We start from the raw sequence: 24,523 nt of genomic DNA on the forward strand, positions 1-24,523 counted from the left end.
TTCAAATGTACTCTCCTGAATATTATTATTTTCCTTTTTCTTTTAACAGTTTGATTAGAATCAGTCTCAAGGGCTGGCACATGCTTGTGAACTTGTGCTTTCATATTTTCCTGACCTGTGTAGTGTTTGTGGGAGGAATAACCCAAACCAGAAATGCCAGTGTCTGCCAAGCGGTAAGTCCGAGTGAAAAACTGAAGTGGAAAATAAATGTTGATATTGGCAAGTAATTTCATATGTTTCATTAACTAGAAAAGGAAAACTGTTTCCTCAAAGTTTTTTTCTTTAACTAGTTAAAGTTAAATTCAATTTCTGTCACTTACACCATTTATCAGTATGCTTAGGTTTTAAATTGTCGTTCACAACTGAATGTATGACTTACGGAACTTGTCTCTTTATCTTTGGAAATTCAGTGCTAGTTGTTATTATATCTGTTATAATGCTGAACCTTTCATTTGAAACATTTTATAAAATCCTGACTTGGCTGAAGGAGAAGTGGTATTTTCTAATAGTAAGATTTTAAAAATTGTTTCATTTGTCAATGAAAACAATAGAAATTTGAAAAATATTTAACTGCAAGATAGAAAAAGGAGAGGCTTCTTAGGCGTGGAAAATGCGAAGAATTAAATAATATTCAACTTTTATTTTAATTAAATTATCGCACATGTAGCCGTAGTGAATAGTATTCTTGTAGAATAAGTACAAAAAAATTGAAACTATTCAATGTATGTAATGGAAAATATGTAAAATTTTATTTCTGTATTTGCATATGGTTGTCCATATGCATGGCAGTAAGCAGTGTAGTAATTGGGCGTTCAGACTGCCTCGATGTGGATCTCAGTTTCCTTTACTAGCTGTGTTTTTATGGGCAATTAATGAACCTTTCTTTTTAATTGCAGAAAACATATAACGAGATTTGCCCTCTTAAATTATTATTATGTTAACAATAAGTACAGCAGATGTCTAGAACTTGTTCATCTTGCACGACTGAAACTCTACACCATTCAGTAGCAACTCCCCATTCCCGCCCTGCCCAGCTCCTCACACCCATCATTCTGCTTTCTGTCTCTATGACCTTGACTGCATAGTTAGATCCCTCATATAAGTGGAATTACGGAGTATTTTTCCTACTGTGACTGGCTCATTTCACTTAGCCTAATGTCTTCAAGATTCATCCATGTTGTTGCCTTGACAGGATTCTTACCTTTTTTAATGGCTGAATAAATATTCCACTGTATGTATACAGTACTACCTCGGTTTTCGAACGTCTCCGTTGACGAACATTTCGATTTACGAATGCCGTAAACCCGGAAGTAAATGCTTGGTTTTCAAACACGCCTGGGAAGTCGAACATGTCACGCGGCTTCCGCTGAGTGCAAGATCCTGAGGCCGAGCTGTCGGCTGTTTTTGAATATTTCAGAACTCGAACGGTCTTCCAGAACAGATTACGTTCAAAAACCAAGGTACCACTGTATACAACATTTTTCCATGTTTTTTCTTACTTTCAGGTGTACAAAATAATGTAATGATTAGACATTTACACCTCTCACAAAGTGATAATCCCACCAAGTTTACTACCCCTCTGACGTCGTATACAACTATTACAATGTCAATGACTCTATTCTCTGCTGTACTTTACATCCCGTGACTATATATATTATATATGTATATATAATATATATATATATATATACATATATATATATGACATTCAATATTATTTTATATTAGTTTCAGGTGTACAGCACAGTGGTTATATATTCATATAATGTATGAAGTGAGCCCCCTGATAAGCCCAGTGTCCATCTGACACCCTACATAATCTTTACATTATTGATTATATTCACCATACTGTACTTCACAATTTTGTGACTGTTTTGTGACTACTAATTTGTACTTTCTAATCCCTTCACCTTTCTCACCCATCTTCCAATGCCCCTCCCATCTAGCAACCATCAGTTTTTCCTCTGTATCTGTGAGTCTATTTCTGTTTTATTTGCTCGTTTATTTTGTTCTTTAGATTCCAACTATAAGTGAGATCATATGGTATTTCTCAATCTTTCTCAATCTGACTTATTTTACTTAGCACGATACCCTCTAGGTCCATCCATGTTATACAGCATTTTTTTTATCCATTCACCTGTAAGTAGACATTTCAGTTGTTTCCACCTCTTGGCTATTGGGAATAATGCTGCAGTGTACATGGGATCACAGAGCATCTCTTTGAGATCCTCATTTCAATATTTAACTTTTCTGTGTCTCAGTTTTTTCACCTTTAATTTGGGAATAATAATTTTGTTGTTGTCGGATGATATGATTATTTAAAGACAAGCCTAAAGTAATTTATTGGTAAATTATTTGAAATAATAGGAAAGTTTAGCAAGGAGTGAATGTGAGTTTAACATACATAAGTTTGCTGCTGGTCTGCAGAAATGCAACTATGCGGCAACATAATTAATGAGAAGATACCATTTATATGATATCAAAGAATATCAAGTGCCTAAAAATAATAAAAGATGTCCAAGCTTTACAGGTAAAAATGTAATATGTATTAAAGAAGACGTAAAAGATATACTATGTCCAAGGATGGGAAGAGTTAACATCAGAAAGGGGCGGTTTCTCCTAACTTAATATATACATAAAAAGAGAACTTTTCATGAAATGCAATAAAATGGTGTTCATACACACAGACCCAGGGAAAATCCCTGGGACTGAAAATTGACTTCCATAAGTGGAGGGCAGGGAAAGACGGAAGAAAGAAGCAGGCCACTCCAGTCTGGCAAGTCACAGAGTTTATTAAGGGAACCTTGCATACGAGGCACGTCTTGGTTGGCTACGAGATGATTTGGATATCCTCTGCACTGCTTTGCAGGCACTAAAGAATTATATAGAACAGGGCAGGGGGGACAGGGGTACTGGTCTGTGACCAATCCCAGATACGGGAAAATGCCTTACATGCTTGTCCATGTCAGGACAATAGCCTGTTTCAGGAACCAGCCCCCATAAGACACAGGGAGAGGGACTGGTTCGTGTCAGAAGGAAAGCATTGATTATGGTCAGTCTCCAAAGGGAGTTACAGGAAGCAGTTTTCCATTCTGGTCCTGGTCTAGCTCATGGGTCTGACACAGTCTCCCCTCCACAAATGGTTTTATGTAGAAATAAAGGACCAAAGATAGCCAGGGCATCTCTGAAAAAGAAGAGTAGAGTGGGAAGGTTATCCTTCCAGTCATCAGGGCTTCTGAGGCTGTTGTAATTCAAACTGGAACATTTGGCGTAGGGGCCAGGGAATTGACCAACACAATGGAATAGAGAGGTCAGAAGCAGAGCCACATGGGACTTCGGTATAGAGGTTGCATTCTTATCAGTTGGGTAAAGAGAGCCCATTGTACTGTAAAGGAAGCTGGGGAAAGTCCATTTGGAAAAAGAAGAAAATGGATCTATACCTCGTGCCATCTATAAAAAGAAAAAGTCAGCTCTGGGTGGGTTAAAAACGTACATGCCCAGCTTTTCCTGTGGGAGCTACTGGGTTGAGAGGAGCGTGGCCATCTCCTCTCCCCATCAGGGCGTGTGCTTGTCCTCTGATATTCGTGTACTCTGAAAAGGAGGGGAATCATCCAGCAAAAATGTCACTTTGCCTGCTGTGTTCCAGCCTCCCATTCGACCAGATATTGTGAACTCTGTTCACACCAACTTGCACGAAAACAACAGACAGCTCTGAGCAGTCAGTGAATTAGCAGGTCATCAAACCAGTACTGAGTCTTGGGGTCCTACGGCTCTTATTCTCAGAGTTTGACGTGGTGTGACTCATCGTTCTGGCCAGGGTGCTTTTGGCAGTGTGTGTCGTGGAGGCCACATGTTTGCACCAACCAAAACCTGGTGCCATTGGCACCGCAGAGTGAACACCACATAGAGGCGATATGCCATCTGCTCTGCCCTGGCTGCCTCGGCCTGACCAGTGCTGGTCGTGTCTAAAGGTCATCGTACTGAGGAGGTTCCTGAACTTCTTGGTGGTTGAAGATATACTTGAAGGCTACAGGAAGACCCAGGAGGCGGTTTTGGTTCTTAAGAAGCTTAAGGCCTGGAATGATATCAAAAAGGTCTATGCCTCTGAGCGAATGAGAGCTGGCAAGGACAAAATGAGAAATGGTCGTCGTATCCAGCACAGGGGACCTTGCATCTTCTATAATGAGGACAGCGGCATCATCAAAGCCTTCAGAAATATCCCTGGAATTACTCTGCTTAATGTAAGCAAACTGGAGACTTTGAAACTTGCTCCTGGTAGGTACACTGGCCGTTTCTGCATTTGGACCAAAAGTGCTTTCTGCAAGTTAGATGACATGTATGGCACTTGGCATAACGCTGCCTCCCTCAAGATGAACTACAACCTTCCCATACATAAATTGCTCAATACTGATTTCCACAGAAATCTTGAAAAGCCCAGAGATCCAAAGAGCCCTCCGAGTACCATGGAAGAAGATTCATTGCAGGGTCCTGAAGAAGAATCCCCTGAAAACCCTGACAATCACGTTGAAGCTAAACCCACATGGAAACATCATGTGCCAGAATACCATCCTTCGCCAGGCCAAGAACCACCAGCTCCTGGTGGATAAAGCAGCAGCAGCAGCAGCACTAGAAGACAAATCACATGAAGAGGGGTTCCCTGGCAAGAGGCCAGTGGTAGGGAAGAAAGGGAAGAAGGCAGTTGGCGTTACAAAGCAGAAGAAACCTTTGGTGGAAAAAAGGCTGTAGCTACTAAGAAACCAGTAGCTGAGAAGAAGCCCACAGAAAAGAAACTCATCACAGAAGAAAAGAAGCTTGGGGCATAAACTTAAATTTCTTTATTCCATAAAGGTCAAATCACTTTGGACAGCTAATTTTCAATAAAAACCGGATCAAAGAGGCAGTGAAAAGAAAAAGAAAACATAAAATTATGTGCCCAAACCAAAATGTTAAAATTCATATTAGAAAATATAACAGTCCTTGGGATACAGAGGGATTTCTTAAAACATGATTCTCAAGAGCATTGACTAGAAAAGAGATCAATTTGACTAGTTTAAAAATAAGAGCTGTTGTGTAAGGTTCCTTCACAAAAGTGAAAAGACAAATTTCAAATTGGAAGAAGTCATATACCACTGACAGCATTCGAATAAAAAATATATTAAAAACTAGAATCAATGAGAAGGCCACCGAACACCCGGTAGAAAAAGTGACAAGGAGAGTAGGCAGACATTTCACAGAAGAGTCAATACACAGGGCCGGTATACACATGAAAAGATGTTCACCGTCATTGGTGGTCATGGAGATGCAAATGGAGGCTGCAGTTAGTTATCATTTTATGCCTTTTATGTCGGCAAAAATCAAGTTTGACGATGCCAAGTATTGACCATATGGGCCCCCAAGATCTTTCATACACTACATTGCCGGGGGCACTGTAAGTGGACTCGGGGGGGGGGGGGCTTAACCTTCTCCGGGTAAGGGTTCACAGACCCTGGGACATAGCAGCCCCACTCCTGGGCTCAGACAAAGCTTGTCCATGTGTAACAGGTGTGTATCCGAGTATGCCCATGCAAATGAATATTCAGAGCAGCACTGTACACAGTAATGGAAACCTGGAAGCCACCCACATGCCTATCACTGAGGACGGAATGAAAAAACTGTAACATATGAGAACCAAAACTAATGAATGATAACAGCGTGTAACCATGAATACGTCTTAGTCCCATAAATGACATTCACTCTCTTCTTTTATAAAAATAAAAGGAACTCAAATGAAACAGCACACTTTTAAGGAAGTGTGCAAGAAAACTGTCAAAAAAGGAAATCCAAGGGATCGCAAACATAGGACATAAAGTGATGGGTACCTTGGGGGAAGTGGGTGATATTGTTCTATTCAGCTGTTTGTCAAGATGTTAACCTTTTGTCTTGCTGGTGATTCTTGGATACTTATTGTTAACAATAACTAATTAAATATCTAAATAAAGGCAGGCCATACTTGGCTCATCATTAACCTGTGTCATGAACCTCAGGCTGATGATTAATCCAATGTCATATATCTGAGATGTAATTTAAAATGGGAGCGTGTATGGGAATTGTTGAGAGGGTTAAATGGAGAGTAACTGACATACAGTAAGTGCTCAATAGATGTTAGCTTTTACTACTACTGTTATTACTGATGAAATTTACCTCTCTGCTGTGCAGAATATTTCCCTGCTTTAGGCTATTACTGTACAGTTGAAAACAGCCTACAAGGAGTCAGGGAATGCATCTCAGATCAGCTTAGTGCATGCACAGAAGATAGTACTCTCTCTTCTCAGCCCTTCCCCTCTTGTTCACATGGTGGGCTCCTACTGACCTTCCAGGCCTCAGTTTACTGCTACTGTTGCAGAGATACTGTCCTTCACCTCTCATTATCCTATGGTGCTTTTTAAAACCATGAGGTGCCTACAAAACTTGGTGATTGGTGTTTACCTATTTTGGCTCTGGATGGAGGGCGGGATTTATATGGATCTGATGAGAGGTGTTTAGCAAAATGTGTTGGTTGAATGAACAAAAAGACCTTTGTTTGCAAATACTAGAAATCATTCAACCCCAGAACCATTTCGAGCGTGGCCTGTTAGTGTACTCAGAACACGTGGCCGTCAGAGCCTCAATTTTATCTAAAAAATACTCACTGACATCTTTTTTTTTTTTTTTTTTTTTTTTTTTTACTTTGGATATCATTAGTTTATTACAAAAGAGACATGGAAATTATTTACATGATGAGATTTCAGAACTTCAGTGGAATGGGCAGCTTCACGTGATGCCATGTCAGTACTCACTGACATCTTGAAGCCGACACTTAAATGTACTTCACAACGGACATGAATAGAAAGAGGCCACTGTAAAGATGCCGGCCTTTCATTGTCCTGAATGGTACTTAGACCATGTCTAGGATGAAAAGGAGAGGAATTGCAGTGAGTTTTCAGGGCTGCTAGAACAAATTTGGTAAAAATTTACATGAAAAGGGAAAAACCCATCTTTGTATGTTTCCACATAATCATTTTCTTCTGTTTTTACAATGTTCTCCGCTTCTTCTAGGAAAGATGTAATCTCCTTCTTATTTCCGCCTCAGACATGACTTGCTTCATTTTGCTATTGTAGTAAGTACTGAATTCAGTTAGTACCCAGCCGAGAGGGGAATGGTAGGCCTCAGAAGGGACCAGCCTAGGATTGGAGATGACACCGGCCAGTAGACTCTAATTCCATGCCTTTGAGAACAGCCTGTATGACTCGTTACTTAACCTGCTAGGGACTTCATGTTTCTTCACTAAAATAATAGGTTGGGCTAGTTAAGTGAAATGATCATTAAGGTTCTTCCGTCTCTAAAACTGAACCCTAAAGTATACATATTTTACCTGCGGTTTTATATGTGCACATAATTGGTGTAGTTTTGTCAATTTTGTCTCCCTTTTAGAGCTCACATGTTTTATGAACAGTGTGAATGGATTCTAATATAGTTTCCTCCCTACGGTGATGGGTTGAGGTTATAAAAGATGCCACCAGCCAAATTCTTCCCACTCTGGTTCACAAGTCACTGCCGGGGGGTAGCTGGGGTGCTTTCTACAGGCTTTAACTCTCTTTTGCAAAAGGAGCTGAAAGAGAAAACTAAGAAGCTGAGGGATGGAGTAGCAGGAGCTGTTGACTCAAAGTTGGAAGGGATCTGGATTCTGGCTCATGAGGTGCCCCCCAATAATTGCTTGGTGGTTAATTTTCTGGTCCCTGGTTTCCTTAGCTGTGCAGTAAAAGGATTTGGCTGGATTTCAGTTGAGTGACCTTGTTGCTCTACCATTGTATGATTTAATCAACTCACTGTAATGCCAGCTGACCTTCTCAGGTGTCCCCTTATGTAGCTCTTATCTAAAGGACTGCTGTAATGGCATGTGAGATGCACTGGGAGAAATTTAATCCGGGGATATTAAGAACTTTCTACTTGCCAACTACTGCAAATGTGTTATCTTAACTTTCATATTAATCTTAGGAGGTACTTCTTACACTTATATTTAATAAGTACAGAAATTGCATTTAAGAGAATTGAAATAAATTGCCCCAAATCACTGGGGCTGTTGGTTGGCAGAGACATTATTCAGATGCCAGTCTCTGACTCTCAGTGTCCCTCACTCCCCATCACTCTGCTTTACTATTTAGTGAAGACGAGGAGGGAATAACACCACAAGGGGCCCTGGCTTTGGAATCCAGCAAACTTGGGATTGATTTGTGGCTCTGCAGTTGACCATGTGACCTCTGGTGGATGATTTAACTTCTTTCAGCTTCAGTCTCCTTGTCTGTAACTCCAGGTTATTAACTCTAACAGAATGGTGATGCTAGGAGGCATTCAGCTGTGGTAGCTGTTATTATATTCATTTTGATACATATTCATACATGGTTATATGAGTATTAAAGATCATTTTTTAAACACTATGCATTCTGTCCTGTCTTAGGTTTGTTCGTGGTACAATTGTTATAATAATATCTGGTCTCCTGTATGTGAGAGTTTATGGTTAGGGGAAATGGATGGATGGATGAATGGATGGATGGATGGATGGATGGATCTTTAGAATAATTAATCTGTATCCATTTTGCAGCTTTGGAAATTGATGGCCTGAGGTAAGGGGACTCTCTTAAGTAATAATCTGTTACATTTAACAAGTCTTTTACATGCTCTCTAAACTAGATTACTTAATTCCAAACCACATACACAGTTTTCACTTGCATTTCTGAAATATTTCAAATAAATTGTGACTGTGAGGTTGTATTTCAAGTATAGTGCAACTATCTGCTGGAGAAAATACAATAGAAGCGCCTCATTCCAAAAGGTGGAATACCCTCTCTAGTCGAGCTCACTCCCTCCATTATTCTGGTTTTTGAGGAATATTTGGTGATTTGCTTACATGACTGTCACCAGATAACATCAGACTCCTACAATTCCACTATTGGTAATACTTGTTTGACTGGAAGGCTTCAGTATCTTTCACGTGTGAAGTCTTCTCTGGAAATTCTGAAATGTCATAGAAAACACTTCAAAATCTAAAGGTTGAGTTTTCTGTTAATCTAAAAGAAGAAAATTCTCCTGTATTTTAGTCTGTTTTGGTTTTGGTTTTTTTGTTTGTTTGTTTGTTTTTTAGATTCCACAATAAGTGAACTCATACGGCATTTGTCTTCCTCTATCAGAATTATTTCACTTAGCATAATACCCTCCAGGTCCATCCATGTTGTTGCAGATGGCCAGATTTCATTCTTTTTTTTGTGGCTGAATAAATAGTCCTCTGTGTGTGTGTGTGTGTGTGTGTGTGTGTGTGCAATTAAATATATTCCAATATTATTAGAATATATTCAAATACACACAGACCACCTCGTCTTTATCCATTCATCTATCGATGGACACTTAGTGTGCTCCCTTATCTTGGCTATTGTAAATAATGCTACAGTGAACACAGCGGTGCATATAGCTTCTCAAATTAGTGTTTCATTTTCTTTGGATAAATGCGCAGAAGTGGAATTGTTAGATAAGTAGTCCTATTTTTAGTTTTTTGAGTAACCTCCGTACTGTTTTCCATAGCGGCTGTACCACTTTACATTCCCACCAATAGTGTATGAGGGTTCTCTTTCTCTACATCCTCGCCAACACTTGCTATTTTTGTCTTTTTGATAATAGCCATTCTAACATGTGTGGGGTGATAATCTCATTGCGATTTTGATTTGCAGTTCCCTTTTGATTAGTGATGTTGAGCATTTTTTCATGTACCTGATGACCATCTGTATTGTCTTTGGAGAAATGTCTATTCAAGTCCTCTGTCCATTTTTTAATCAGTTGTTCCCTTTTCTTTGGTATTAAATTGTGTAAGTTCTTTATGTACTCTGGGTTGTTTATGAAACCCCTTATTGGATATATGATTTGCAAATATCATCTCCCATTCAGTCGGTTGCCTTTCATTTTGTTGATGGTCTCCTTCCCTGTGCAAAAACTTTTTACTTTGATGTAGTCCCATTTGCTTATTTTTGCTTTTGTTGGTTTTGCCTGAGGAAACTGGTTCAAAAAAATATTACTAAGGCTCATATCAGATAGCTTCCTGTCTATGTTTTCTTTTAGGAGTTTTATGGTTTCAAGTCTTACATTCAAGTCAAACCATTTTGAATTTATTTTTGTATGTGGTTTAAAAGAGTGGTCCAGTTTCATTCTTTTGTATGTAGCCATAGAGTTTTCCTAACACCATTTGTTGAAGAGACTGTCTTTTCCCTACTGTATATCCTTGCCTCCTTTGTCATATATTGATTGACCATATATGCATGGGTTTATTCTGAGCTCTTTGTTCTATTCCATCAGTCTATGTGTCTGCTTTCATCCCAGTAGCATACTGTTTTGATTACTATAGTTTTATAGTATAGTTTGAAATCAGGGAGCATGATACTTCCAGTTTTGTTCTTCTTTCTCAAGATTGCTTTGGCTGTCCATATAAATTTTAGGAAAATTTGGGAAACAAATTAATGATTACCAGACAGGGAAGGGGTTGGGGGACAATCAAATGGTGAAGGTGATTAAGAGCTACAAATTTCCAATCATAAAATAAATAAGTCATGGGTATGTAATGTACAGCATACGGCATACAGTCAATAATATTGTAATAACTTTGTGTGGTGACAATTTATTGTGGGGACCATTTTGTAATGTATATAAATATCAAATCACTATGATATGCACCTGAAGCTAATAGGATACTGTGTGTCAATTATACATTTAAAAAATGACCCATCTTGCACCTCCTGTGTTGAAAATATTTTTTAAAAATTTCAATTTTTAAATTTACTTACTTTACATCTCTGTCTCATCTTTTAATCTCTGCCTCAGAGAAAACTCCAGCAATACTAGGACCTGCCATTTTGAGTCAATATTAGTGATCTGTCTTGAATGTTTGGGTTTCTATGTACCAAATTTACTCATACTATTTTTACTTACAGTATTTGGTGTGACTCTAGATATCTCAAAGGGTTATTTTATGCTTTTTGTTCCACTTCTATCTGTAAATTTTGCTTTTATAGTGCAGTCAGTGAAACTAATGGGAACCAAGGAGCCACTTTTATCCTTAAGAAGAATATAACTGACTTTTCTCATTTGGTTGAGCTGGATCCACCCTCTCGATACTTTCAGGGTCATTGCAAGGACAGTAACTACCCTGGACAGTGACTGCCCTAATTTTTCCCCCTGCAAAATAATACTCGAACTTTCATGTCACCAAGTTTTAACTGCAGGTTGGTTCTCATTAAAATGAACTTTGGGCAGCAGTCTAAATGCCTCTATTATTAACCTTGGTTTGATAATGTCAATCAAGTTGATTTTCTTGAGATTGGAGTGCCATCCTTTTAGAATGAAAATTTTTTTCTTGGAGATTTTTGTTACTGGTATTTTACCTGTAATATTTATATAAGAAGAAATGATCAAAAAAATAGTAAGTGATTAGATAAGAAAACTGCATCATGTCCTCAATGCTTCAAAGACACGTGCGTATGTTTTTCTTAAAATAGTTTTTAAACTCTCTTAGTCCCATATATAGCTGCATCTAGAATTTTATCTTTAACTAGGGTTGCTTCAAACGTAGGTCATACGGTAAATATGGCCCTTCATCACTCCTCAGGAAATAAACTCAATTAGTATTTATCCACTTTTTAAAATAAATTTTTCAATTACAATTGACATTTAATATCTATCATATTAGTTTCAGGTGTGCACCACTCACTATTTATTGAGCCCTTATTATGTCCCAGGTATTATGCCCATTCAATTCCTACAGAAACCCTAGAGAAAGTTTTGATAATCCTCCCACTATTGAAATGAGGAAAGTTAGTTTCAGAGAAGTGACATTTTCTTAAAAACTGCACTCCTAATAAATAATAATAAAAATATAAATCTTTTTTGTTAATTGCTTATCATGTACCAGGCAGTGTGCTAAATGCTTTCTATATCATTGAATTGAAACCTCACAATATTTTCATATTATTCTCAGTTTACAAATGAGGAAAACAATACTTGAGATGTTACATGATTTGCTAAGGAGTCACAGCAGATAAAGGGTAGATCCTAGTTTTAAAACCAGGCAAAAATGTTTGGCTCCGGAGCTTTCCCTCTTAACTCCCAATGTGTTGTATTGCTCTCTTACCATTACTGTATATAAAAGCACTGAACTAGAACTCAAGTCTCTTTCTCTAAAGCTTATTCCGTACGCGGTGACTTATGCCCTGTAGTTACCCCTTACCCTGTACATTCCCCGTTAAAGTGGACATTAGAAACTGAACACTAATTTATAACATTGCATCTGTGAGAAATACGCCTTTGGTTCATTGTTGTCTAAGAGCCAATTCTGTGGTGTATTCAAGTTCAACTTGGATATAAGTTGTAGTCTGCAGGCCTCCTAGATCCAACTGTTGGTTTGTCTATTAGAGAACATTATTAGTTATCTGTTATGTATGTCTGTTAGAGTGTTTTCTTTGTTTCATTAGCAGGCAAAGGAATTGATCATTAGAGTACACCTTCGTACTGTTTTTGAATCAGATTTTTGAAAGTTACTTACCAACTTTTTCCTTAATGACAGCTACTACACTTTATGATTGAAAGGGGGATTGTTTTTTCCCCTTTTAGTTTATGTATTCTTCAATCTCCTTTCTAGGTCGGAATAATTCTTCATTATTCCACTCTTGCTACAGTACTATGGGTGGGAGTGACAGCTCGAAATATCTATAAACAAGTCACCAAAAAAGCCAAAAGATGCCAGGATCCTGATGAACTGCCACCTCCACCAAGACCAATGCTCAGGTATCTGATATCTCTGTTCACTGTGTTATGTTAAATGTTCACTAAATTTAAATTGAATGAAGCATAATCATCATAGAAAATTGCTGAGTGAATTTTGGAAAGTAAAAGAAAGGACTTGCGAGATGGACTGCCTGGTTTTGAAGACTGGCTATGCGCCTTCCAGCTGGGAGTCCTTCGGGAAGTTCTGTACCCTCTGTGTGCGTTCCTGTTTCATCTATATGGTGGAATGATCTGACTTTGTAGAGTTGTTGTGAGGAATACATAAGTTAACACGTAAAGCGCTTACGAAAGTACTGGCCATATCATCGGCTCTGTGAAAACGTTAGCTTTTTTTATGCCCTTGAGGGCACGTCATAGATTTTAATCTACTCAGGTATGTGTCCGTTTTAGTATTCTCTACAAAAGACAAAACAGTTTTAGAGGTATACCCTTTTTACCCATTATAATTTTACAGAGCTGTCAGTGGATTATTGTGCTGGATGAGTAAAAATTGATCAAGGTCTCTGAGTTTATTGACGATTAGATGTGTTCCTGACTTAAAGAAGCCTTCCTGCCCTTGAGTTTACAGTCTTGGAGGAGACAGGCAGGTGAAGACCTGACTGTTGACCATTTAAGAACTGTGGTAGAGACACATTCTTTGAATGTGCACAAAATATAGCCATCACTTGGTGCGGGGCTGCAGGGTGGGGGTTGTTTGACCTCTGGCATGAACCTTCATCAGTGATTAGAGCAAAACGGAGAGGGAGCACTTTAGACATAAATCTGTGTGGTGAGCTGAGAAACTTGGAGAAATGTACGTTGGTTGGAACCATGGTTATGACATAGAGTAGCAGGAAGTCAGGGTGAACATTGAGTTTCAGGCCTTCGGGTGCCGTGTTAAAATGTGGGCAGCCATTGAAGACTTTTAACTGAGGGACTGTAGTCTGACTAAGTGTTGTTTACAAGGACAGCCATGTGTTAGTCTGGAATAGAAATCGGAATGCCTGAGAATAAAGAGTTCCGCTGAGGGCATTAGAAGGGTCCCTCTGAGGACTGAAACCAGACAGTGGCCCAGAGGACAGAGAGGACATGTACTCAAGAGACTTGAGGCATCTTCTCTAGGATTGCTGACCAACTGAGTATCAGAATTGTATCAGGAAGAAAAATTCTAAGATGGCTGCAAATAGTCTCCTCTAGTGAACTAGGGAGCCTCAGCAGATGGTACTTCCATAAATTGAGAAAATCATATAAGAAAAGTACATGAGGGGTGGGATGGGTAAGCACTGGGTAGTAGGTCCCAGTACAGTAGTACCTCAGTTTTCGAACATCTCCGTTGGTGAACATTTCAGTTTATGAACGCCGTAAATTTGAGGATCTACAATATCATTAGGTAGTAAAAGTCATGCTAAATTTGCAGTTTTAGGGGTTTGATTGTAAAGGTCTGGACTGGATTAATCCATTTTGCATTACTTTCTGTGGGGAAACCGCGCCTCGGTTTTCGAACGTTTTAGTATTCTAACCGTCTTCTGGAATGGATTTCGTTTGAAAACCGAGGTACCACTGTAGTTTTTTGTGGGAAGTTGATATTTTTAGAAGCCTGGTGCTCATCAGAGAAAACGAGCGAGACCTACTGTAGAAGGGACAGGAGACGTTTACAGTGTGGTCAGTGAAGAGAATGATCACTGGGCCATGTCAGTGGTTAGTAGTCGGGCCATGGAAAATAGAGGGAAGAGCTGAAATAGAATACTTGAGAACATAGAGGATTCAGGGGGAGAGTGGTTCCATGAACCTAAGGGACAGCGGGAGTACTCAGCCAGAGTCACATTATAGAATGAGATCTGGCACCTCTGGCACCTGCATTACAAGAACTGGAGAGATGGTGTTTGGCTAAGAGATTGGGAGTCCTGTCCTTGAGAAGCTGTCCTTCCTGTTGGGTTCTAAGGAAAAAAACAAAGGGTTAAGTAAAGGGCAGCTTGGGCTCCAAACCTTGCAGTCCCCGAATGACCTACAGGTACCCTCTTTGCTGTACACAGTGCAAGCCGCACCCTCTGGGAACACCTTCCTGCCCCCAAATCTTTGAGCTTAAGGAAGCTGCCACAACGCACCGAAGTGGAGGGTGAGCAAGGGGCCTCCCTGAGTCTCTCTTGCCTCAGGAGTTTGTCACTGAAGGGAGAGAGAAAGACGTGGTGGTAGATCAAGGAAAATTTTACAAGACAGGAAAACTTGAACATACTGTAGGCTAAAAGTAAGAGGCAGTGGAAAAAAATATTTAAAGCTGAAAAATAAAGGTTAATTGATAACAGGTCCTGGAGGTGGGCTGGGGGAAGAGTGGCAGAAAGGGACGCAGAACCTAAGATGAATTTGGGAAATGATGCCTTCCTCTCAGAGAAGAAGCACGTGAGAATTAGTATAGCAGGAAGAAGGGGAAGGTCTCATGTGTTGGTTTCCCTCGAATGTGTGAAATATAATAGAAAACAGGGTTACGGTTTTTCAGGGTAATCAGCTGTCTTTTTCAGCAACACTAATATTTAAGGATTTTAGTACCTGTGAGCACGACTAAGAAACCATGTATGGAAAAATGTGTTATGAATATTGCTTCTATCCAGCCAATTCGGGGTTTGTGTCTTCAGGAAGTGGCAAATGCAGAATTAAGATTGACTGCACCCAGAGGTACTCAGCCAGGGCAGGAAGTTCCCTATTTTTCTTTTCAGAGAGCTCCAGGAAGCTCCAGCCAAAACCAGGAAATTTTTGTTCCCAGGACCAGCCACTCTGTGTCTCCCAGTTATTAGTGCCCCGTCGTTTGTCTTGCTCTCCCTAGCTGGCCTGTGGGAAGGATATGAGGAGGAGCCTGTGCTCTGTGAAGCTGCAGGGATCCAAATGCCTTTCTTGCCTGATCTCAGGTGGCTGAGGATAAACATACACAACAGTAGCACTTCCTAGAACATGCAGGCTTAGTCAGACATTAATAAATAATTAGTATGTCATTACGTGTTTTGTCGGAACGATGGCACAGTGAAACCTTACAGTCCATTTTGTAAGGGACTAACTTTCTGGTTCCTCAGCTGACTCCAAAAGAAACCAGTGCCCCCTAAAAGAAAAGGTATAAACTCCATTCCTACCTACTGTCGCTGAGTGTTACTTTGCCTGTCCACAGGGTGGCAGAAGGAGATCAGCTTTCCTCAGCTCAGAAATTTGGTAGACCTTGTGCTGTGGAGGAAACAATAAATCTAAACAAAAATTTGAAATGTGAAAAAAACATTACTGCTATGGAAGCGGCCTCCAAAAATGAGCCTTCCATTTATTATTGGGACAGGAATGCCTTTGGCAGTACTGAGATACTGCACTGTGTACCCCTTAACAAACGCACGATGAGCTGTTATTTCTGTCATCCCTCCTCCCAGGTTTTACCTGATCGGGGGCGGTATACCCATCATAGTTTGTGGAATCACTGCAGCAGCAAACATCAAGAATTACGGCAGTCGGCCAAGCGCACCCTAGTGAGTAGTTTGTGTCCTCTGTGTACCTGACCCAATTGCTTCTCTTTTAATTGCTTCCCAGGCACTAAAGTTTCTTGCAATTTTGTAAACAGTTTGTTGACATACATAGCATCTGAGCTGGCTTGCTTTCTTTCCTAGTTGCTGGATGGCGTGGGAACCCTCCTTGGGAGCCTTCTACGGGCCTGCCAGCTTCATCACATTCGTGAACTGTATGTACTTTCTAAGCATATTTATTCAGTTGAAAAGGCACCCTGAGCGCAAATATGAGTTGAAGGAGCCCACCGAGGAGCAACAGAGGCTGGCGGCCAATGAAAATGGTGAAGTGAATCGTCAGGATTCGATGTCTTTGTCTCTGATTTCCACGTCAGCATTGGAAAATGAGCACACTTTTCATTCTCAACTTTTGGGGGCCAGCCTTACTTTGCTATTATATGTTGCTTTGTGGATGTTTGGGGCCTTGGCTGTTTCTTTGTATTACCCTTTGGACTTGGTTTTCAGCTTCTTTTTCGGGGCCACGTGTTTAAGCCTCAGCGCGTTCATCGTGGCTCATCATTGTGTCAATCGGGAGGACGTTAGACTTGCATGGATCATGACCTGCTGTCCAGGCCGGAGCTCATACTCGGTGCAAGTCAACGTGCAGCCCCCCAACTCCAGCGGGACGAATGGAGAGGCTCCCAAATGCACCAACAGCAGTGCGGAGTCTTCGTGCACAAACAAGAGTGCGTCGAGCTTCAAAAATTCCTCCCAGGGATGCAAATTAACAAACCTGCAGGCTGCCGCAGCTCAGTGCCACACCAATTCTCTGCCTCTGAATGCCACCCCCCAGCTTGATAACAGCCTGACAGAACATTCGATGGACAATGATATCAAAATGCACGTGGCGCCTTTAGAAGTTCAATTTCGAACAAATGTGCACCCAAGCCGCCATCATAAAAATAGAAGTAAAGGACACCGGGCAAGCCGACTCACAGTCCTCAGAGAATATGCCTACGATGTCCCCACAAGTGTGGAAGGCAGCGTGCAGAATGGCTTACCGAAAAGTCGGCCCGGCAATAACGAAGGCCACTCGAGGAGCCGGAGAGCTTACTTAGCCTATAGAGAGAGACAGTACAACCCACCCCAGCAAGACAGCAGTGATGCTTGTAGCACACTCCCCAAAAGCAGCAGAAATTTGGAAAAGCCAGTTTCAACGAGTAGTAAGAAAGATGCATTAAGGAAGCCAATTGTAGTTGAACTTGAAAGTCAGCAGAAGTCTTATGGCCTCAACTTGGCCATTCAGAATGGACCAATCAAAAGCAACGGGCAGGATGGACCCTTGTTGGGTACGGATAGCACAGGCAATGTTAGGACTGGATTATGGAAACACGAAACTACTGTGTAGCGTTGGTGGGCTTCCTGGGCAGAAATCCATGCAAACTGTGATAGTCACATTCCTTTAAGCTATGAACAGGTAAAAAACAAACTGTTTACAGCCATGTTAGGGATTCAAAAGAATTTTGAATAAACTTCAAAGTTTTGGATTTGACTTATTTTATATCCCCAGTTGCTTTTTTTTTTTTATGAATTAAAAAAAAAAAAAAGGGAAAGAAAAACCTCTAAAGCATTGTTTAATTGTCAAAGCACCAGCAGGACATTTTGGGAATCTGAAATGTAATTTTTTGACATTTGTAATATCTACTTAACATTTCAGATTTGTATTTAATACAATAAACAGGTGTTTGTCATTGTGTCAATCTTATATTTTTATGTTTTACAATAGAAGCATTTAGTTCTATTTTCAAGATGTTTATACATTGGGATATTTTAATGGGAGATATACATAAGTCGGTTATCAGATTTTTACGTAATTAGCCCTACTGATTAGGGCATATAAAATAAAGGGCTCTTGGACTGATACATTTTATAAGTATAGTTTTAAATGATACAAGGCATTAAAAAGATCTCACAGACTGTCATTTTAAATGGAAATGCCTAAAAAGCTTTCCCTAAATTTCATTACTTTTGCCATATCACTTTGATCTTAATACTACTATTTTTGCCACTTTTGTGGCTTTTCAGTGGTTTATATTTGAGTTTGATTAATAATACTATTTTTGCCACTTTTGTGGCTTTTCAGTGGTTTATATTTGAGTTTGATTCTCTTATTCAGTCTTTCCTTTTTCCCAACATGTTTGTTATTCTTTAATGTAAAAGAAGAGCTACCATATAAGGTTCACATTCACTTGTTCTAGGTTCTTCAAATTGGCTCTTGCATTTGCTGTTACTTTGTTCTTAAAAGAGAGAAAGTTCCTTAGGTTTACGCAAAGGTACTGATTTTAAATTTCATTCCAAGGGTAAAAACAGGTCTGATCCAAAAGTTATCACTGGTCATCGATGCACTGTAGTCCTTACTCGTCTCCAGCCCCCAGGCTCACTAGGCCCATGCCTGGAACTCTTTTGAAAGTTAGACTGGCTCTGCCCTGACGCCTCTTGCCCCTCGGATAGGCAAAACAGTGCACGAAAAGACTGGCACAGCTAAGATCTGTTTTGACAGCTTTCTGAAGGTTTAAATCAGATCAGATTCAAAAATGTACATTCAAGAAATGTGAATAGAGTCAAGCTATCTTGATAAACCTCTTTAGAGATTTACTGCCTATTTACACAGAGTAACTCTCAGACACCACAGGATCACCAATTAGAGTACAAATGTTCTTTTCATTGGATTATTGCATGAGACATAAATTATTTTGCTTTGCAATAATAAAACTGATAGTTCTACTTAAGCCTTTTTTAGGTATATTGATGTATCTGTACAGGGTGGTGCTTAGAAATGACAAAAACAAACTAATAAGAAATGGAGTGAATCATTCTTATGTTTTACTGGTATTTTAATTTTGCTGTTATTTTGCAAAACATTCCAACATTTAACCTGTTTCTCTGACCTGTAGGTCAGTGCTACACAGGTAAAGAATTTCTTCCTCTGCTTTTTTCTACCTCTCCACAGGAAATGACGAATTTCCCTTCCGGAAAATGTTCACTATTCAGTAAGCATTTATTAATTTAAGCATAACTTCCTGTGGGTAACACAGAAGAGAAGCCTGGGACTGGAGTGGTGGGGCCAGGGGGAGGGGAAAGGAAAAGATGTGGGGGAGGGGGGAATGGCCGACTAGAAACAAACTCAAATTACTTGGAATAAAATGAAGAGTCCACTGAAAACAGAGTAGTTTGATACTCTAAGCACAGAACATGGTGAGCGATGATTTTACACATTATAGTCTTAATATTTCATTGAATTGAAATTTGGTGTTTGTGTATAGGAAGTGAATAACACATCGCATGCCCCCCCCTCCTCTTTCACTTATGATTTATGGTTTGTTGCTTGTTGAGATTTCTCCATTTTTCATAGAATCATAAACTGTTAAGAGATGTTTCAATTTTCTTAGAGGTTGACTCATTCATTTTTCTCATTTAAAAATTTTGGCAACTGAGGTCTAAAGAATTTCTGACTAGCTGAATGTGCCAGCAGATTATGACGCATCTGGAACCAGGACTGCGTTTCCTGATTCCGTGGTCACCAGCTCCACATTTTATTGTTTCTCTGAAGACAATCACTCCTGCTCTTCACACTGTCTATTATCTATAATTTTACCAAACTTATCATCCCAGTTATTTTGTTTGAGTCTCAGTTAAGGAAACACACATGATCTGTTTTTTTATTCCATGAAAGCTTTTTCGTCATGTTACACACTACAGAATGTGTGTAATATGCACAAAGTATGAGTATTTTTGTGACTAGATTTATATACATGTGTAAATGTGTAGTAACACTTCAGGTCATTAATAGGAGGTAACTAATTTTTAAGTCATATTTTGCATATGTAACTTAATGTACCTCTACATCCATGTTCAATACATTTATAGAAATAGATATACTCTCATAAACACACGACACCTTATGTATAGATGCTGACGTTTACATTGTGCTCAGTATTGAGAAACAACAATGTTAAAATATTTAGGCCTGTGTGTTTCAGGAATCAAATTCCGACTGCCCAACTGATGTTGGTTGAGAGTGAAAATGAGGAATTGATAAAATGAATTGAAATCACCTGATTCAGGAATTAAAGTAAATCATCAAGAAAAGTGATTCATCCAACAGCAATCCAAATTTTTTTGTAATTTTTATTTATTTATTTAAAGTTTATTGGAATATAAAATTTAAAACAAATGTTAATTCTGTGTTTCTTTTCAGATTCCCAGAATTATTTAATTATTTTTGCATTCACATCAGTGCTCTTATCTAAGAGATGATTTGATTTTTCTTAACTACTTATGACAATGTTTCCCAAACTTGGTCGTTCCACTGTTTTTGTCAACTTTGTCATATTTCCCCTAACATTTATACTGTCACGTGGATCAACTCACTCTTTTTCATTGAAGTATAAGTAATAGTGCAATAGATTTATTTGTATAAATAAAGCAAAGTTGGCAAGAAGAAATTTGTAACTATTTATAAAAATCTGTCAATGCTAAAAGTCTCTGACTACATGGTATTTGGTTTTAGACAAAAATGAGATTGCAATCGGTAAGATTTGTTTAGTTTTGGTAGTAACTGTCTGGGATCTTCTGTCCAACCTACCTAGAGGCTTCCAATCTAGAACGATGTCTTATATTGGTCATTAAAGCTGCAGCCAGTGATAGGTAATATTGCGATATTGGAGACATTGGTTGATAAACACAACTCGTAGGGCATGTATTCACTTGCATATATGCTGACATGTCCTGTCTTTCCACCTTCTTTGGTGTACCCAGTTCTGTATGCGTGGAGCCCCAGGCAGCCTTTGCTCATAGCATTTTCTCGGCCTCCTTTCACTGGGGATGCCAGTGGCTTAGCTGGATACTCAGTGTGAATTTGTCGGACCATAGTATTAAAACCCCCATTTATGTATCAGGGATGGATGACCACCTTCACATACAGAGCTGAATATTTAGAATTAATTACTGGCCAAAATCTCATTACTTTTTTGTTAATTTGTGCTTCATGCTGTTTCAAACACATATTGTCCTTCCAATTGTGTCGTGTTTACCAAATTGTAGAAGAAGAGATAGTAGGTGCATTGTGTGTGTGTCTGTGTTTTGTGTCTGTGTGTTTAATCCATTGTCTGCTGCTGCCATCTAGTTTGAGAAGGTACTGATGAAGACTTTCATTAAATATTCCAAGTATTTTTAAAATGGTCGAAATATTTTCAGAAGGTTGTTCAGATGGATTTCTAACCGAGTTGTTCCAACAGTGTAAGGAATATAGCTAATCACGTCTTCAGTTTTGCAATCGTGTTCACTCTGTCTTGGCATATAATATTTTAATGAAGGTGTGCTTGTATAGATACATGTAGCTTGCATCAAATGAGCAAATACAGATGCACAACAAGGTTGCTGGCAAAATCTGGTGTAGTCGCGTGTACCAACTCTGGTTGAAGATTGTGTCTCAGAAGACATTCCACGTGCAAGTAATGAACTCCAGCACCAAACAGTGTTTTGTTTTTAATATTCATTCCTTTATAAAACAGTAAAAATGTTAATTTAGTGATTAACAATTTTCCCTGCTTTTTTTTTTTTTTTTTAAGTTGGGTAAACTGACTTTTCAACAATGCAGCATTTTGGGGCTTGACACAATAAAAGTTTCTTGCTGAAGTAATGGTCTCACCTGTGTTCCTAGCCTGGCAGCTCCCCAGGGGTTCTCACTCAAGTTTCTGCCGTTTTGTATCTCTGCCCTTCTCCAGCTCCTTTCTCAGAACGTGGAGGATACTACATTGGGAGAATCATATGGATGAGGCCTGCAGATGGTATATGTCATTTCTACCCATGTAGAAATGGCCTAAGCACATGTGTGGCCACACCTAACTGAAAAGGAAACTGGGAAATGTAGTCTAGCTGTGTATCCACGAAGGGAAGGTGAGCCGTTTTGGTGAACAAATAACCAGACTGCCACTAGGTTAGGTTCTATGTATGGAGAACAAGGAGCTTTATTCCCACCTAGTTACACTTTTAAATTTTTAGTTTTAAGCACTGATCCATTGGTTCCAAACAAAAATGCTAAATTTCATGTCAATTTGCAAGTTTTGTGACAGCATTTTGAAAACAGTTCAGTAAATACATGGAAATTCAATATTCCTTCTGATCTATGCCCTTAATTTCATTTTTAAATGATTGTATTGGAAGTCTCATTTCCTAAAGAGTAAATGTATTCACAATTGCGCAATCAACCTCCAGAACTTTTTGGTCTTGCAAGAATGAAACTATACCCATTAAATAACTCCCCATTCCTCCCCGCCCCTGCCCCAGCCCTAGCAGCTACTTTTCTCCTTTGTTTCTATAAATTTGACTGTTCTAGATACCTCATGTAAGTGGAATCATACATACAGTATTTGTTTGATTGGCTTACTCCACTTAGCATAATGTCCTAAGGGTTCATCTGTGTTGTAGTATGTGTCAGAATTCCCTTTCTTTTGAAAAAGGCTGAATTCTGTTATATGTGTAGTCTGTATTTTCTTTATCCATTCATCTGTCAGTGGATATTTGGACTGCTTCTACCTTTTGGCTTTTGTGAATAATACTACTATGAAAATAAGTACAAATATCACTTTGAGACCTTGTCTTCAACTCTTTGGATATATATCTAGAAGCAGAATTGCTGGATCAAATGGCCATTATAGTTTTAATTTTTTGAGGAACCACTATACTATTTCATAGGGGCTGCACCATTTTACATTCTCACCAACTGTGTATAGGGTTCCAATGGCTTCACATTCGTCACCAACACTTGTTATTTCTTATTTTGTTTGATAATAGCCTTCCTAATGGGTATGAGGTGATATATCTCATTTTGATTTTGATTGACATTTTGCTAATAATGAATGATATTGAGCATCTGTTTCATATGTGTGTTGGCCATTTGTATATCTTCCTATTTGCGGGGGGTACACTGCTGGTTTTCTTTAACATTTTAAAAGGGATTTTAGACGTGTACAGTTAGAGCCATATGTTTCCCTGTGGACATTATTTGGAAATAATGAAGACCATAAAAATGAGCCTTCTAGACCTTATAACTATATGTGAACACATTTGTGTTGTTTTTTTCCTTGTTTATTTATTTTGAGAAAATGATAGGCCACCTGTATTTAGAGTATAGTGAGAAACTATCTTATTATTTAAAGTTTATTCATTATCTCTGTGTATAGCCCTTCCACCAAGATTACCTCACCTGCTTACATTTCCTAACTCCTCATTTTGATAATTTTTTCTTCTTTCATGCCACTAGAAATTTCTGGGGATGAATTCTGTGTGGTAAAGATGCCTGAAGGGCTCGCATTTGAGGAGATGTTGCATGAGAGACTCTCATTGTAGGCAGAACACTGAAAATATCTTGCTACATGGTACAATTCCAAACGTGTTTCTAAAGATATTTAGATCATCTCTCACATAGAATATTCTCTGAAATAGCTTAGCTTTGTGAAAAGCTGAAGAAAACCCTGTAGCTTTAGAATTATAATCAACAACCAGAGGAAACTTTAAAAGACTGACTGGTTTGTCTCATATTGGTTATCCATTGCAACTGAGAAGTTCCTGACATTGAATGTGAACCGTGTTTGGTAAGTGATGTTTACGTGAGATTTCCAGGCATTGCACTGACTAGGATTAAAATCACAAGCTACGACCATGACAGACCTGGAAGGCTGGTTCTGTTGACTGAAGGAGTTGGCTCTTGAGATCCACATAGAGACAGGACAGAAGGCCTTGGTTCCCAGGGAGGCAAAGATTTGCAGCCAAGATAAAGCAGAGTCTTCAGTGGGCTCCATCCACAGGAAGAGATCAACCCACATTTAGGGATAGTGAACAGGGAAGTTTATTAGCCATAGCTGGGCTCTGGTTTGTCTGCTGTGCAAGTTTATAACCACATGGGTTTGGTGATTAAATTTTTGTTGCCGTTATCCTTTTATAATTATCCCCAACCAAAGGGGATGGCATAAAATGTGGCCTTGCTAGGTACCACTTCTGCAGACAGAATAAGCGAACAGAATACAACCCTGAGTGTACTCACTGCTAACGATCTATAGGATTTCTGTGCCCAACGTCAATAGTCTTTTAGGTATTCAGCATTTCTCTCTCCAAACACTTGGGATGACCTGATATAGTTGTTTTTCTTGCACCTTTCCATCTCCCCTTCATCTAC

General features: G+C 39.1%; 1 protein-coding gene and 1 pseudogene across 3 annotated transcripts in view; both read left to right on the forward strand.

The window, feature by feature from the left end:
* Nucleotides 1-18,045, forward strand: part of ADGRA3 (adhesion G protein-coupled receptor A3) — a 116,447-nt gene extending 98,402 nt beyond the window's left edge. For both annotated transcript variants that reach the window (XM_081077942.1, XM_081077943.1), the window contains 4 exons: nucleotides 50-173; nucleotides 12,693-12,838; nucleotides 16,219-16,314; nucleotides 16,453-18,045. In XM_081077942.1, the coding sequence (XP_080934068.1) occupies nucleotides 50-173; nucleotides 12,693-12,838; nucleotides 16,219-16,314; nucleotides 16,453-17,695 (1,609 nt within the window). In that variant the 3' untranslated portion in view covers nucleotides 17,696-18,045. The remainder of the gene's footprint in view (nucleotides 1-49; nucleotides 174-12,692; nucleotides 12,839-16,218; nucleotides 16,315-16,452) is intronic.
* Nucleotides 3,494-4,823, forward strand: LOC308496010 (large ribosomal subunit protein uL4-like; annotated as a pseudogene). The gene has a single exon. The product of its transcript is annotated as a large ribosomal subunit protein uL4-like (transcript).
* Nucleotides 18,046-24,523: the final 6,478 nt, after the last annotated feature.

Source organism: Rhinolophus hipposideros, assembly GCF_964194185.1.
Source record: "Rhinolophus hipposideros genome assembly, chromosome: 1".
NCBI classification, from domain to species: domain Eukaryota; kingdom Metazoa; phylum Chordata; class Mammalia; order Chiroptera; family Rhinolophidae; genus Rhinolophus; species Rhinolophus hipposideros.